The sequence below is a fragment of the Bos taurus genome, chromosome 9, assembly GCF_002263795.3.
Source record: "Bos taurus isolate L1 Dominette 01449 registration number 42190680 breed Hereford chromosome 9, ARS-UCD2.0, whole genome shotgun sequence".
Taxonomy (NCBI): Eukaryota; Metazoa; Chordata; class Mammalia; order Artiodactyla; family Bovidae; genus Bos; species Bos taurus.
In genome coordinates this window covers 12,000,926-12,013,793 of record NC_037336.1, presented here as the reverse complement: position 1 = coordinate 12,013,793, position 12,868 = coordinate 12,000,926, and the positions used below count along the sequence as shown (strand labels likewise).

The 12,868-nt window shown below is 50.2% G+C and overlaps 1 protein-coding gene across 3 annotated transcripts in view; it reads right to left on the bottom strand.

The window, feature by feature from the left end:
* Positions 1-11,373, bottom strand: part of KCNQ5 (potassium voltage-gated channel subfamily Q member 5) — a 649,180-nt gene extending 637,807 nt beyond the window's left edge. For all 3 annotated transcript variants that reach the window (XM_024996914.2, XM_024996913.2, XM_024996915.2), the window contains exon 1: positions 10,141-11,373. In XM_024996914.2, coding sequence (XP_024852682.1) covers positions 10,141-10,547 — 407 coding nt within the window. In that variant the 5' untranslated portion in view covers positions 10,548-11,373. The remainder of the gene's footprint in view (positions 1-10,140) is intronic.
* Positions 11,374-12,868: the final 1,495 nt, after the last annotated feature.

Genomic DNA, 12,868 nt, shown 5'->3' with positions numbered 1-12,868 from the left:
CCAGAGCTATCAAGAAAAACTTTGTGGAAAAATTAAAACTTGGGCTGGTTCGAATTCGGAGACAGAGAAACAAATGTTGCTAATACTAAAATAATTATTTTGTATATACTATATTGCTAAGAGCTATACCAGACACGAGAGCTGTTTTTAAATTACACCATCCACATGAAATGAGGGGCCTGGGCCCACAGGCACCACCCAGGATCAGGATCCAGTGGGTAAGAACGCAGGCTCTCAGTCAGCCTGCTTGGTTCTGAGTTTTTCCTCCAGGAACTCGGGGGCTGACTGTGGTCAGGTCACCATCATTCCCCTTGACTCAGCATCCTGGTCTGTTCCCCAGTAAACTTCCTTGAGGTCAAGGTCAACATCACTCCCCTTTTTGAACCACCAACATCGAGCCCATTCAGCGGTACACACAATGCCTGTCGGGTGTTCATCACAATTCATCGTTTAAATAAAAAAGAGAAATTATGACATGATAGTTCATGATGCTGTAGCTGAAGCTCCAATACTTTGGCCACTGGATTCAAAGAGCCGACTCACTGGAAAAGACCCTGATGCTGGGAAAGACTGAGGGCAGGAGGAGAAGGGGGCAGCGGAGGATGAGATGGTTGGATGGCATCACCAACTCAATGGACATGAGTTTGAGCAAACTCTGGGAGATGGTGATGGACGGGGAAACCTGGCGTGCTGCAGCCCATGGGGTCGCAGTCAGACACGACTGAGCGACTGAACAAGAACAACATGATTATAAAAGATCATCCTGCCACGGACTGAAGAAGGAAGAAAGCTTCTCAAATTACGTCCCAGGTACTATAAATGGAAGCAACGGACACTATGACTAAGTGTGTAAAAAAGTTTTTTCTTTATATACAGTTAATATCTTTCAAAGTATGATATAAACTCCAGATGATCTTTTTATTTCAATTGCATCTTATTCAAATCCATTATTTACTTGTAGAGGAGCAAAAATAAGGTAAATGTAAATATTTGCATAACAAGTTCTCTGCTAGGATAGACTGTATATAAAATACATGTGTGCAGATAGAGACAAAGATTTAAAATGGGAAAAGTGCAAAGCATTTTTCAGTTTATAAACAGATGACTTCAGTAGCATTTAGGAAACTGATCACAAAGGATCAAAAGGATCACCTAAAACTTTGAGAGCCATCAAGCAATTTTTAAAATTATGAAAAATGCAGTTGCGTGGCCAATCTGTCTCCCATGTTGAAACCAAATAACACTTCAAATAGTATCCATGAAACGGCTGAAGGAAAAGAAAATTGTAATGAAAACATCTACCCATCCTTAAACACAAGTGGAAGCTGTGGCCGCCCCGCAATTGTGCTTCAAGCAGTTTCAAAAGGGCCGGCTGGGTGAAAACTTGTTCTGCTGAGCTCTCATCTGCCAAAATAGCCATTTGCAATTAAAAATTAAAACCACTGGCACCTGTTCTTTGCAAGCAATTATTAAAAGACGGCTGGCTACCTTCCTGGCTTGTAGTGGTTTCTGCATCAAGACTTCATGCCATTTTGAAATATTCCTGTCTTATGTTTCATTTCTCTAAGGCCATAAAGTTCCCAAGACTAAGATTTTAACACTTTCAACATTTCTAATTGTAATATGAACCAGACTTCCCTGGTGGCTCAGACGGTAAAGCATCTGCCTACAATGCAGGAGATCCGGGTTTGATCCCTGGGTTGGGAAGATCCCCTGGAGAAGGAAATGGCAACCCACTCCAGTTCTCTTGCCTGGAAAATCCCATAGACGGAGGAACCCGGTAGGCTACAGTCCATGGGGTCGCAAAGCTTCCGACAACACTTCTTATCTTGCGTTTCATTTCTCTCAGGCCATAAAGTTCCCAAGACTAAGATTGTAACACTTTCAACATTTCTAATTGTAATATGATCCTCAAATACTACAGCATTGTTTCAATTTCTGAAAACAGATTGATTTGAGCATTTTGTTTTATTATACACGTGCATTTTATTATACATATATATTTTATTAAAATGTTACTAGATTAGCAGGGCATAAAGCAGTGTAACTTGTACAAGACCTCACTGTATTTAAGGGAAATCAGTGATTTTTTAAAGAATTCAGGAGCAAAATGAAAATGCAAACATCAATTTCTGCAGACAGAGGCTTAACTCCGAACAGAATACATATGTAAATAAAAAAGTCACTCATCAGGTCTGTTTGAGTCCTGACACAGGGAGTGGCCGAGACAGTCAAATTCCATCTTCCTCCAGGAAGCCATCCGTGTATTTGAGGGAGGTGTGGGGTGTCAGTAAGGCTTCAGTCTGCAAGCATGAAGTATCTTCTATGTGGTGGACACAGGTCTGTTTGCGGGTGACACAGCAGAGAAGCGGACAGAGAGCCTCCCCCTCACCCCCCTTAAGAAACTGGGCAGAGACAGGCAACAAACAAACCCTTCCTCCTCCAACAGGGGAGTGCTGTCTTGTTTAATTTCTCAGAAAGACCCCCTTGACTGCTATGCGGCCCATAGACCTCACCAGGAGTTAGGAGTTAATGCAAATAATTAGGAGGTGGCCCTGCAGCTCAGAGCTGAGGAAGGGAAATTTTGAAAAGATCATGTGGAAAATCTGAAAACAGTGGTGTGGGGAGTTAGGCTAATCTTGATCTCTAAGACACTACATTGCTAAGTATGTGTGCTAAGTTGTTTCAGCCGTGTCCAACTCTTTGTGACTTCCCCCCTGGACGGTAGCCTGGCAGGCTCCTCTGTCCATGGGATTCTCCAGGCATGAATACTGCACTGGGTTGCCATGCCTTCTTCCAAGGGATCTTCCCAACCCAGGGATGGAACCCGTGTCTCTTAGGTCTCCTCTTTTGGCAGGTAGGTTCTTTACCACTAGCGCCACCTGGGAAACCCACATTACTGAGTATGCTATGCTATGCTAAGTCACTTCAGTCGTGTCCGACTCTGTGCGACCCCATGGACGGCCCCACCAGGCTTCCCCGTCCCTGGGATCCTCCAGGCAAGAACACTGGAGTGGGTTGCCATTTCCTTCTCCAATATATGAAAGTGAAAAGTGAAAGTGAAGTCGCTCAGTCATGTCTGACTCTTAGTAACCCCATGCACTGCAGCCTACCAGGCTCCTCTGTCCATGGGATTTTCCAAGCAAGAGTACTGGAGTGAGGTGCCATTGCCTTCTCCGATTACTGAGTATGGTATGTGATAATAAAATCTTGTCCTATTTTAAACTATTCGTTTAAATGCTATATTAACAACAACAACAACAATTATTTGCTGCTTTCAGTATTAAAATCAGAATTCAAATGTAAGAAAAGAGAAAATATCAAGTCGCTCATTACAAACACTCCTTCCCCTTCAGATAAGACTTCAGACCCTCACCACCTCCACTACTGTGGCTGCATCACAAACACTGCTGTGACTGCTTCACAGATGGGATTTGGAGACCCAGGAAGGTGAAATTACTCCTTCCAAGTCACAAAGAGCATTAGTGGGAAAGTTCGAAGCGAAGCAAAGCAAAGACTTCCTACTTCTGGACCCATACCTTTCTCCTCGAAGTGAATCATCAGTATCTTCAGTTCAGTTCAGTCGCTCAGGCACGTCCGATTCTTTGCGACCCCATGGACTGCAGCAAGAAAATCACAAACACCTGGTAATTCCTTCAGCTCTGCTTCACTCTGCAATTCCTCTATGGAAAGTTTCCAAGGAAAATGATTTACTTACTCATAAAGCAAGCTTTTGAATTGTGGTGTTGGAGAAGACTCTTGAGAGTCCCTTGGACTGCAAGGAGATCCAACCAGTCCATCCTAAAGGAAATCAGTCCTGGGTGTTCATTGGAAGGACTGATGTTGAAGCTGAAATTCCAATACTTTGGCCACCTGATGCGAAGAGCTGACTCATTTGTAAAGACCCTGATGCTGGGAAAGATTGAAGGCAGGAGGAGAAGGGGATGACAGGGGATGAGATGGTTGGACGGCATCACTGACTCAATGGACATGGGTTTGAGTAAACTCCGGGAGTTGGTGACGGACAGGGAAGCCTGGCGTGTTGCGGTTCATGGGGTCGCAAAAAGCTGGACACAACTGAGCAACTGAACTGAAAGCAAATGTTTATGGAGGGTCTACTAGATACAGGGCACCTTGCTAGGTGTTTAGGACCCAGAGATCTGTAGGAGGTTTTCTGCAGGGGAAGTTCACCCCCTCACGGGAGAGACAGACCAAGTAGCTAACAATGACCACATGGCAGGGCAAGCACCACAGTAATGACATTCCCGGGGCCGGGGAACCTGAGACAAGAAGCACCTACATTAACCCAGCATCCGGGACATGAGCTCAGGAGAGGTGATCTTTGAATTGTATTTTGAAGAAGCTGTAGGAGTTGGGCAGCCAGAGGGTAAGGAGTAGGGAAAACCCCAGGGAACAGTGGGAGCAAACACTGTCTAGCAGAAGACACAAGACAGCAAGGCTGGAGCTCTAGGGGGGTGCGTTAGAGATGAGACATGAAAGGGGGCACGGGCCATGTCAGGAGGGTTCTTGGGAGCCAATCCAATGAATCTGGAGTTAACTTACACTCCTGTCCCCACCTCCCCAGCACCCAGCCATCCCCAACCTGCTTAAATCCCGTGTGTGATGTCATCTCAGTGAAGCTGCTTCAGCAAAGGCCACCAGCGACTGCCTTCATCACTAGCCAATAAAATCCTAACACATCTCTTCTAGTCATTTCTGCAGCAGCGGAAACACCAACCACGGCTCCTTCCTGTACACGTCTTTCTTTCTTTGCTTCAGTGAAGAGAAAGTCTCTTGGCTTATCCCCCCGGCACTGAGGTCGCTGTCACATTTCCCCAGGTCTTCTGTGAGCTCTTAACCTGCCCCCTACTGCCTGCCGGCGGGAGGTGCTCCCACCATGCCCTCCACCTGTCCTTGTCCCACTCTGCATCCCTGGGCTAACTCACTCCTCCTCTTGATTGCTTTCACCAGCACAACACTGCTGGCAGCTTCCAAATCTAGATATCTGCTCTAGACATCAAGATTCTGCTCCAGATTTGAAAAAGCGGTCCTTCCTTCAAATATATTTTACTTATTTCTGCTCTCTTCTTGACAAAACATGACAGGTGCTGGCTGCTGGTCTAAGACTCAATGGAGAGAAACTGGGTACAGCAGGTTCACTATCACGTGTTTATCCCTTGCAGTCTCCCCCCAAATGACTTGCAAACATCTCCAACTCACTGAGTGCAAGTCTGAACTCATCATGGTCCCTGAACGTATTCTCCCATCCTTTGTCCCGTATCTTAGTGAATGGTACTTCTGTTCCCCAAGTCACCCAGCTCAGAGTCATCCTTTTCATTTGGAGTGATGAAAACACTCTGAGTTCTACCTACTTAAATGTTTTCTAATTAAATCCCTCCTTCTTGTCCCCACGGTTGCTGCCTGAGCTCCTCAGGAAGTTATCTCTCACCCGCCTGTAACTAGGCATGGCACGATTCATCAGACATCGTTGAATCCTGTTCAACAGACATCCATGAATTTATGGATAAAAGAACACGAGAATGAGTGGGAAACCTGGCCAGTTGCTGAAAAATTCTCACCAGCCACACTGGTTCTGTTTGGTACCTTTCAATCCACTGACTGAACCAATGAAAGCCACATCTTTCTGAAATTCCTTTCTGATGACATCATCCCTCTGATTATCAGCATTCAGTGACCAGTCGTTCCTACAGGATAAAGACTAGATTCCATGGCTGGCACTGGAAGTCACCCGAGGTTAGGGACGTGCGCTATTGCTCTGCCCTCTTTTCCTGAGGTTGTTCTCATCCTATAAATACTTTCCAGTACCCGGAACTACTGACATGATTCCAATTCCACGTCTTTACGTATGCTTTTCCCTCCAGCAAGATGGCTCGCCACACTCCCCTCCCACCCTTGCTTTCACATCTGAAAATTAACTAGTCATTTGCCAAAACTCAGCTTGTGCTTCCCTTCCTCTCTGGAGCCTGTGCTGAACTTTCCACCCTGGGCTCCACTTCCCCCTCCTTTCCTATAAGACTCTGAACTCGCTCCTGGAACAGCAGCATTTCACTGCTGTTCACAGGCTTGCACTCACCCCCTACTGGAATCTTTTCCCGTCTTAAGAATGGAGGCCCCCACCTTATTAATCTGGGAATTAGCACAAAATGGAGATTGAAATATTTGCAGATGGATTGATGAATAAATGGATGAATAGATGGAGAAGGGTCTTGGAAAGATTACAGGCAAGGAGATAATGTGATAAGATGTGCATTTTAGGAAAACACTGCTGTCAGAGCAAAGAGCTGGAAGACTCATAACACAAATCAGAGAATATTACAAAGAATCCAACGGAGATGTACAGAGAAACAGGGAGAGTAGCAGTAGCAAAGGAGAGAAGGGAATGGATCTGAAGAAAAAAAAAAAAACTTATAAAGTGAACACACAGATTTTACTGATCGTACGGATAGCCAGCAGGAGCAAGCTTGAGAAAAGTGAAGACATCAAGAATGGCTTCTAGGTTCCCAGCTTAGAAATAAAATATCTATACATTCTAATCCAAAGCATTAAGCCAGGCAAAGATACACCACAAATTTATATATGGAGCCAATCATGCATTTGGCTTCCCTGATAGCTCAGTTGGTAAGAATCTACCTGCAATGTAGGAGACCCCAGTTCTATTTCTGGGTCAGGAAGATCCACTAGAGAAGGGACAGGCTACCAATCCCAGTGGGCTTCCCTGGTGGCTCAGAGGTTAAAGCATCTGCCTGCAATGTGGGAGACCTGGGTTCGATACCTGGGTTGGGAAGATCCCCTGGAGAAGGAAATGGCAACCTACTCCAGTATTCCTGCCTGGAGAATCCCATGGACAGAGGAGTCTGGTGGGCTACAGTCCACAGGGTCGCAAAGAGTCGGACACGACTAAGCGACTTCACTCACTCACTCACCAACCCCAGTATTCTTGGGCTTCCCTTGCAGCTTAACTGGTAAAGAATCTGCCTGCAATGCAGGAGACCTGAGTTTGATCCCTGGGTTGGGAAGATCCCATGGAGAAGGGAAAGGGTACCCATTCCAGTATTCTGGCCTGGACAATTCCACGGACTACACAGTCCATGGGGTCGCAAAGAGTCAGACACGACGGAGCGACTTCACTTTCTTTCACTTTCTATTAAACTAAAGGGCAGCTGAAAACAGGAAACTAGGAAACATGGTTGCCTGGTAAATCCTAAATTACCATAAAAAAACAGACTTTCCTAAGCTCCCTCGATTCATAAAGATTGGAAGAAAGTATTTATAGCAGGTCATCTCTTGCTCTTTCCAGCCATCTCATCAGTGAGCCAGGGATATATATATATATATATATACACACACACACACACACACATACACACACACACTTGAAACTATGCTTTATACCATTAAAATACCATTACAATCATGCTTTTTGCATATTTAACAGAAATGTCTCTTTACCCGAAACATAACTTTAAACATACTTTTCTTGCTTCTTGGCAATGAAAACACAAATCAACAGAGTAAATCCATCCCTGAAGTATACACCTCATTCATCACAGTACACTTGTTCTTGGCAAGAACCATAATGTGCTACAAAAACTGTTATTAAAGTAAGATTTGGGGATTCCCAGGCTGGCAAGGAATTAGTTACTTATACTGCTTTAGAAATTGTTTTCTTATAATTTCCTTTATTATTAATGGTCTTGTTAGACTTATAGTTCAAAGTAACTTTCCTTTATTAATCTAATGTATAAAGCCCAGCTATTCTAAAGCTCACTTAAATCATAAGCTGCTGCTGCCAAAGACGGCCTGTCCTCCTAGGCCAACTGTAGTTGTGCACAACCTCCCAGAAGATGATTCCGACTTTGTATCACCATGAGTCTAGCACCCCCTGCCACATCACTGAATCATTAGTTTCAGACTCTAGAAATTACTAATTCAAAGGTTTACAATAGCATGTGGTATTAATAAGTACATAATTTGTTTTGTTTCTACCACAAAAGACACTGGCTGACTGATAAAGACCGGTGAGTAGAGAATTATTCAAACTTGAACCTCTTGAACAATCATTTGTCAAAAATTTAAGATTCTGTAAGGCCAGAAAAACCTGTTATATCCTAACATATTGAAAATAAAATGTTGCATTACAAGAAGCCCTCATTCATGTTCAAGGGCAACACTTAGCAAATTCAAAGCATGAGCACTAACCAAGGTTGTCTCTAACCCTTTCTGAATATACAATATATAAACTACCAAAAATTCAAGGCTGCTAAGTAGCATCATATTGTAAAATCAGAGTTATGAATATTCTGAGCAAACTCTCGTAAAAAAATCATCTTCCATACAGTATATACTTTGTTGCCAAACTGAGCACAGATCATATTGCTAAATGTTTTAGTGGATTCAGATTGGTCAAAATAATTTATCAGGCTCATCAGGTAACAGGATTAATTATTATATCAACTCAGAGTGGATGAACATGTAAAGTATCAGTAGTGCTTCTCTAAGTCTAGCATTTACAACAGAAACCACATTTAAGGAAATGTGAATCTTGCAAACATTATACTTTTGATGTAATAATGATACTACACAACTTTCTCCTTGTGTACGTTGTAAGATGGAAAGTTGGCTGGAATATTCTGCCTAGTGCTAGATGTTCACATCAATCTGGGACTGTAAAATTTTCCAGACACCAGCGCCCCACAGATTGTAGACTCCACCAATTTCCTGACTACTACGTGGTAAAATTCCAGGCTCACCTATTTACAAAACCAGCCCCTTCCTCCATGTTATTTCAAAAATGTTTCTGGACTTGATGCCAATCCTCCATCTCAGGTGAGAGCTGTGTTTCGATGACAGGCCTCATTTCTTAAAAAAAAACACCTAATTCATGTCTTCCAAACCCTTTTTTTTTTTAAACTAGGAAACAAGAAACCTATCAGGGAGTGCCTGCAACTTTCTCTACTGGCCTCCCAAGACTGAGACCTTTATATTCCATTTTGACAAAAAGAAGCAGAAAAGGGGAACGACAAAGAGAGGAGAAAAAAGAAGCAGAAAAGAAAAGATGTGGGTGTAACGGCATAAAAACTACCGTAAAATGTCCACATAAACGTAATTCTAACAGGAGATTGAATGAATGGACGTTGTGGGAAAAACAGTAGTAAACTTTAAAGCCACTGAAAGGTTTTAAATGCCTCAGGGAAAAATAAACATTTGCTTCCAATCATTTTCTCATTAAGCATTCTCTGCTAGATGGTGAGGCTTACTTAACACGCACACGCTCTGGCTCCAAACCACCAGTGCCAACTTCACCCACTGCCTGATCCCAGTCCCCGGCGGGCCATGTGCCCCGCACCTCTGCCTGCGCCCCTGCGCGACAGCGCTGGACTCCACGCGGGCCTCGTCCTCGGCGCCTGAGCGAACATCACCTCGCCTGGCCCTGCTCGCCTCCTCCAGACCTCTGCCACCTCTGTGACAGGAAGGATTTCTTGCACGGAGAGATTTTCCGTTAGCTGCGGCTGAGATGGCTGCGAGGCGTGTTTCCGGGCGCGCTGGCAACCTAGTTGCTGTCCCCACCGCGCAGCGGCCTCCCCAGCTCCGCCCCGGACCAAGACCCAGGCCTGCGCCTAGCCTCTCTGAGTCGCGTCTACCCCGCCATCACCTCCTAACCTCTCCAACACTCTACCAAGCTCCACGCGGGCGCACGGTCTCATGCGCCTTTCTCAGCTCCCGGGCGCCCCCCTCGGTTGGAACGGACGCATCTCGAGACCTCATCGCTCCCAATTATCCGCGCAGCCCGAGTCCCGCGCCTGCCCGGCTCTGCCCCTGAGCGCCAAGAGCGGCCGGGCAGCTCATTGCGTGCCCCACGGGGAAGTCTCCTTCTGCAGGGGCGAGGGGGTGGGGCTCAGGGAGGTGGCAGGCGCCAGAAGGGAGACCCTAAACACGTGCAAAGAAATAAAACCCACCACGTGCGCGCGCGAGAGCGTGTGGGCTCGTGTATATGTGTGTGTGCGTGTATACGCGCGCGGCCGGCCAGGGCGTGGGCGCCGGGCGTCCCGGGGGACCGGGCAGGAGGGTGCCCCCGGCCGCCGCGGTGCGGGGGGCGCAAGGGGGGGCGCGGGTACTCACACGAACGCGTGGTAGACGAACGCCCAGCCGCGGGGCCTCTCCAGCACGTTGTACAGGTAGTTCTGCAGCCGCCGGTACTTGACGTTGCGCCGGCAGCTCTGGCCGCTGGTGTAGGAGAGCGGCTTCCCGAGCAGGCTCATCCGGGCGCCCTGCTTGCCCCGCCGGCTCTCCCGCAGGCCGCCGCCACCCAGCGCCGCCGCGCGGGTGCCCAGCAGCAGCAGCCCGTCGCCGCCGGCGGCCGCCGAGTTCAGCAGCGCCCTGGCCCGGCCCGACTCCACATCCTTCATGCCGCCGCCCGTGCGCCCCCCGCCCGCCGCCGCCGCCGCCGCCGCCGCCGCCGGCGCGCCGCTCCTCACCCAGAGCCCGGCGGCGCCGCCCTCCTCGCCGCCCGCGTGCTGGCGGGGCATGGCATCACCGCGGGCACCGCGAGGGGGGCCCCGGCGGAGGGGGCCGCGGCCTCATGCGCGCCGGCCGCTTTCGAGGAGGGAGCCGCCACCGACGGGGCGCCCGACGGCCCGCGAGCTGCGCGCCGGGGGGCGGAGAGGGCGCCCGGAGGAGGCGAGGAGTCCAGGTGTCCAGTAGCCTTCAGTTCCTTAGGCGAAATCGGGACGTGTCGCGGGGGTGTCACTCCAAGAGGGCTCCTCCAGCCCCTCGGTCCCCGCGGCGGACACTCCCTCCTGGCGAAGCGCCCCCCGGGGCTGGAGAGGGAGCTCCTGCGCGCGCACGCGGAGTCCCAGGTTCCCCACGCCGGATCCCAGGCTCCCCACGCCGGAGGGGACCTGCGGCACCGAAACCCCTGTCAGGGACGAGAGTTCGGGGTATTCTCCCCAGGGCTTCGGAGCTGTTGGAAGGTGCGCCCCCCTCGTAGGAGGAAAAGGAGAGGCAGGCGCCCTTTCCTCCTGCCGCTGCACCGCCGCGCGGGCTCGTCCCGTCGTCCTTCCGCGAGTGGTGTGCGCGGGAACGGCCCAGCCCTGCCCTCCAGGTACCAGCCAGTCCACGAGCGCGCCGGCCCAGGCTCCGGGCGGGGGCGCTCGGATCCCCGCGTTCAGGGTGCAGCCCCGCGGGACGCGACTGCCTAGCCGGCGAGATGGGCGCTGGGCATCTCACCGCCACAAACTCCTCCAGCTTGCGGGCTGTGACTTTCCATCCCAGCATCAGATAGAGGAGCTGGACATCCTTGCCAGCCGGGGGTGGGGTGGGGTGCGTCAAAACTCCGCTTCTCCGCGGTGAACGACTGGCGCTGGGCTGTGCCTGACAGCGGCGCGAAGGAGGGAAGGACAGACCGGGTCCCTCCGTCAAGAAATTTGCATTGAAGTCACAGAAAGTCATAAACAGGCGAAGTCTCTCGGCGGTGGCGGCGGCAGTCCCTGAGTCTGGGGGCGGGGGGAAACCCTGTAGGATGGAGTCCAGGACCGCAATTTCGCTGGGTCCTCTCCCTACCCCGCTGTGCTGCCACTTACGCAGTGAGAGGCTTCTCCCGCCGCCTCCGACACGAGAGCGGGGCGCCCCAAACCCCCTTCCCCCTGGGGGAGGAGGGAGGCCGCCGAGCCTCTGGCCTTCAGCGAGACGGCGGCGTTAAAAACTGTGAGCCGCTGTGCGGGAGACACTGAGAGGAAGCTGGGCTTGGGAACTTCTTCCCAAAGAGTGGAACCCCTCCCCTCCCCCTCAAATAGGAAGGAAATGATCACTAGTTAAACTGAAGGAAGAACTGGGGTTCCACCGCAAAGCCAGAACAGATGGTTCCGAGACAGTGAGTCCCAGTGCCTTTTTGCTTCCAGAAGCCGAAAGCCGAGGCGTGAGTCCCGTGTCAGCTGCCCCCGGCTCTGGGGATGCTCGGCCAGCTCCTCCGTGTGCGCACACCCGTGCCGGCTCCGGTCTGCCTCGGGCAGCGGCCGCACGGCCCCGCTGGCCCCTTCCTTCTTCCTGTCATCGCTGCAATGTCCACGCAGCCCACTCGCCGGCTCCCGGCCGCCGGCGCGACCCCGCGCCCCCTCCCGCCCGGTGCCCGAGCCGGGTGGCCGCGGGCGCTTCACGGAGGCGCTCAGTGCAGCTGGCTGCGGCGCCACGTGACTGCCCCCTAATTCACTTCCACCCGCGCGCGCGCGCGCACGTGGAGGGGGAAGGGGGCGGCCTAGTGCCCCCAAGGTTCAGGCCAAGGGAGAGAGCGCCCCAGAGAGAGCGCTCCAGTCCTAGGGCCGAGCTAGGACCAGGCGGAGCGCGAGGGAGTTGGCGTCGCTATATTTAGACTCCCCCCAGAGTTTCCGCGCAGGGCTTTCAGGGTGAAAGATCTAGAGGCTTAGAAGGATTCGTGTGCACGCTTTCAGCGTGAAAATCTTGGCTTTTGTGCAGGCAGGAAAATGAGAAGCATTTCGCCTTGAACGAGCAGTTTTCCTTCTTGCACACTTAACCCCATCCCACTGCGAAGGTCAGGTCCCTTGTCTCACTGGCACTGCTGGGCCCAGCGTGCTAGCTGGAAGCTTTGGGAAGGCGGGACAGATTTCCAGGGAAAGAGCCAGTTGCCTGACTTCTCATGGATGCTTTCCTGAGTGTGTGGCAAGGTGGGAAACCGTAATGTTGATTAAGCAAATGCGTGACACTTTAAAGTAGCATCAAAGGTGGTGGTCAGCAGAGGTTTAGAGCTGGGAAGGGCCTTTGAGATCGGTTCTCTGGTTCTCTAGAAGTTGAGACACCCCAGAGGGGACCAGCCCAAGCATTCACAGGTGGTTGG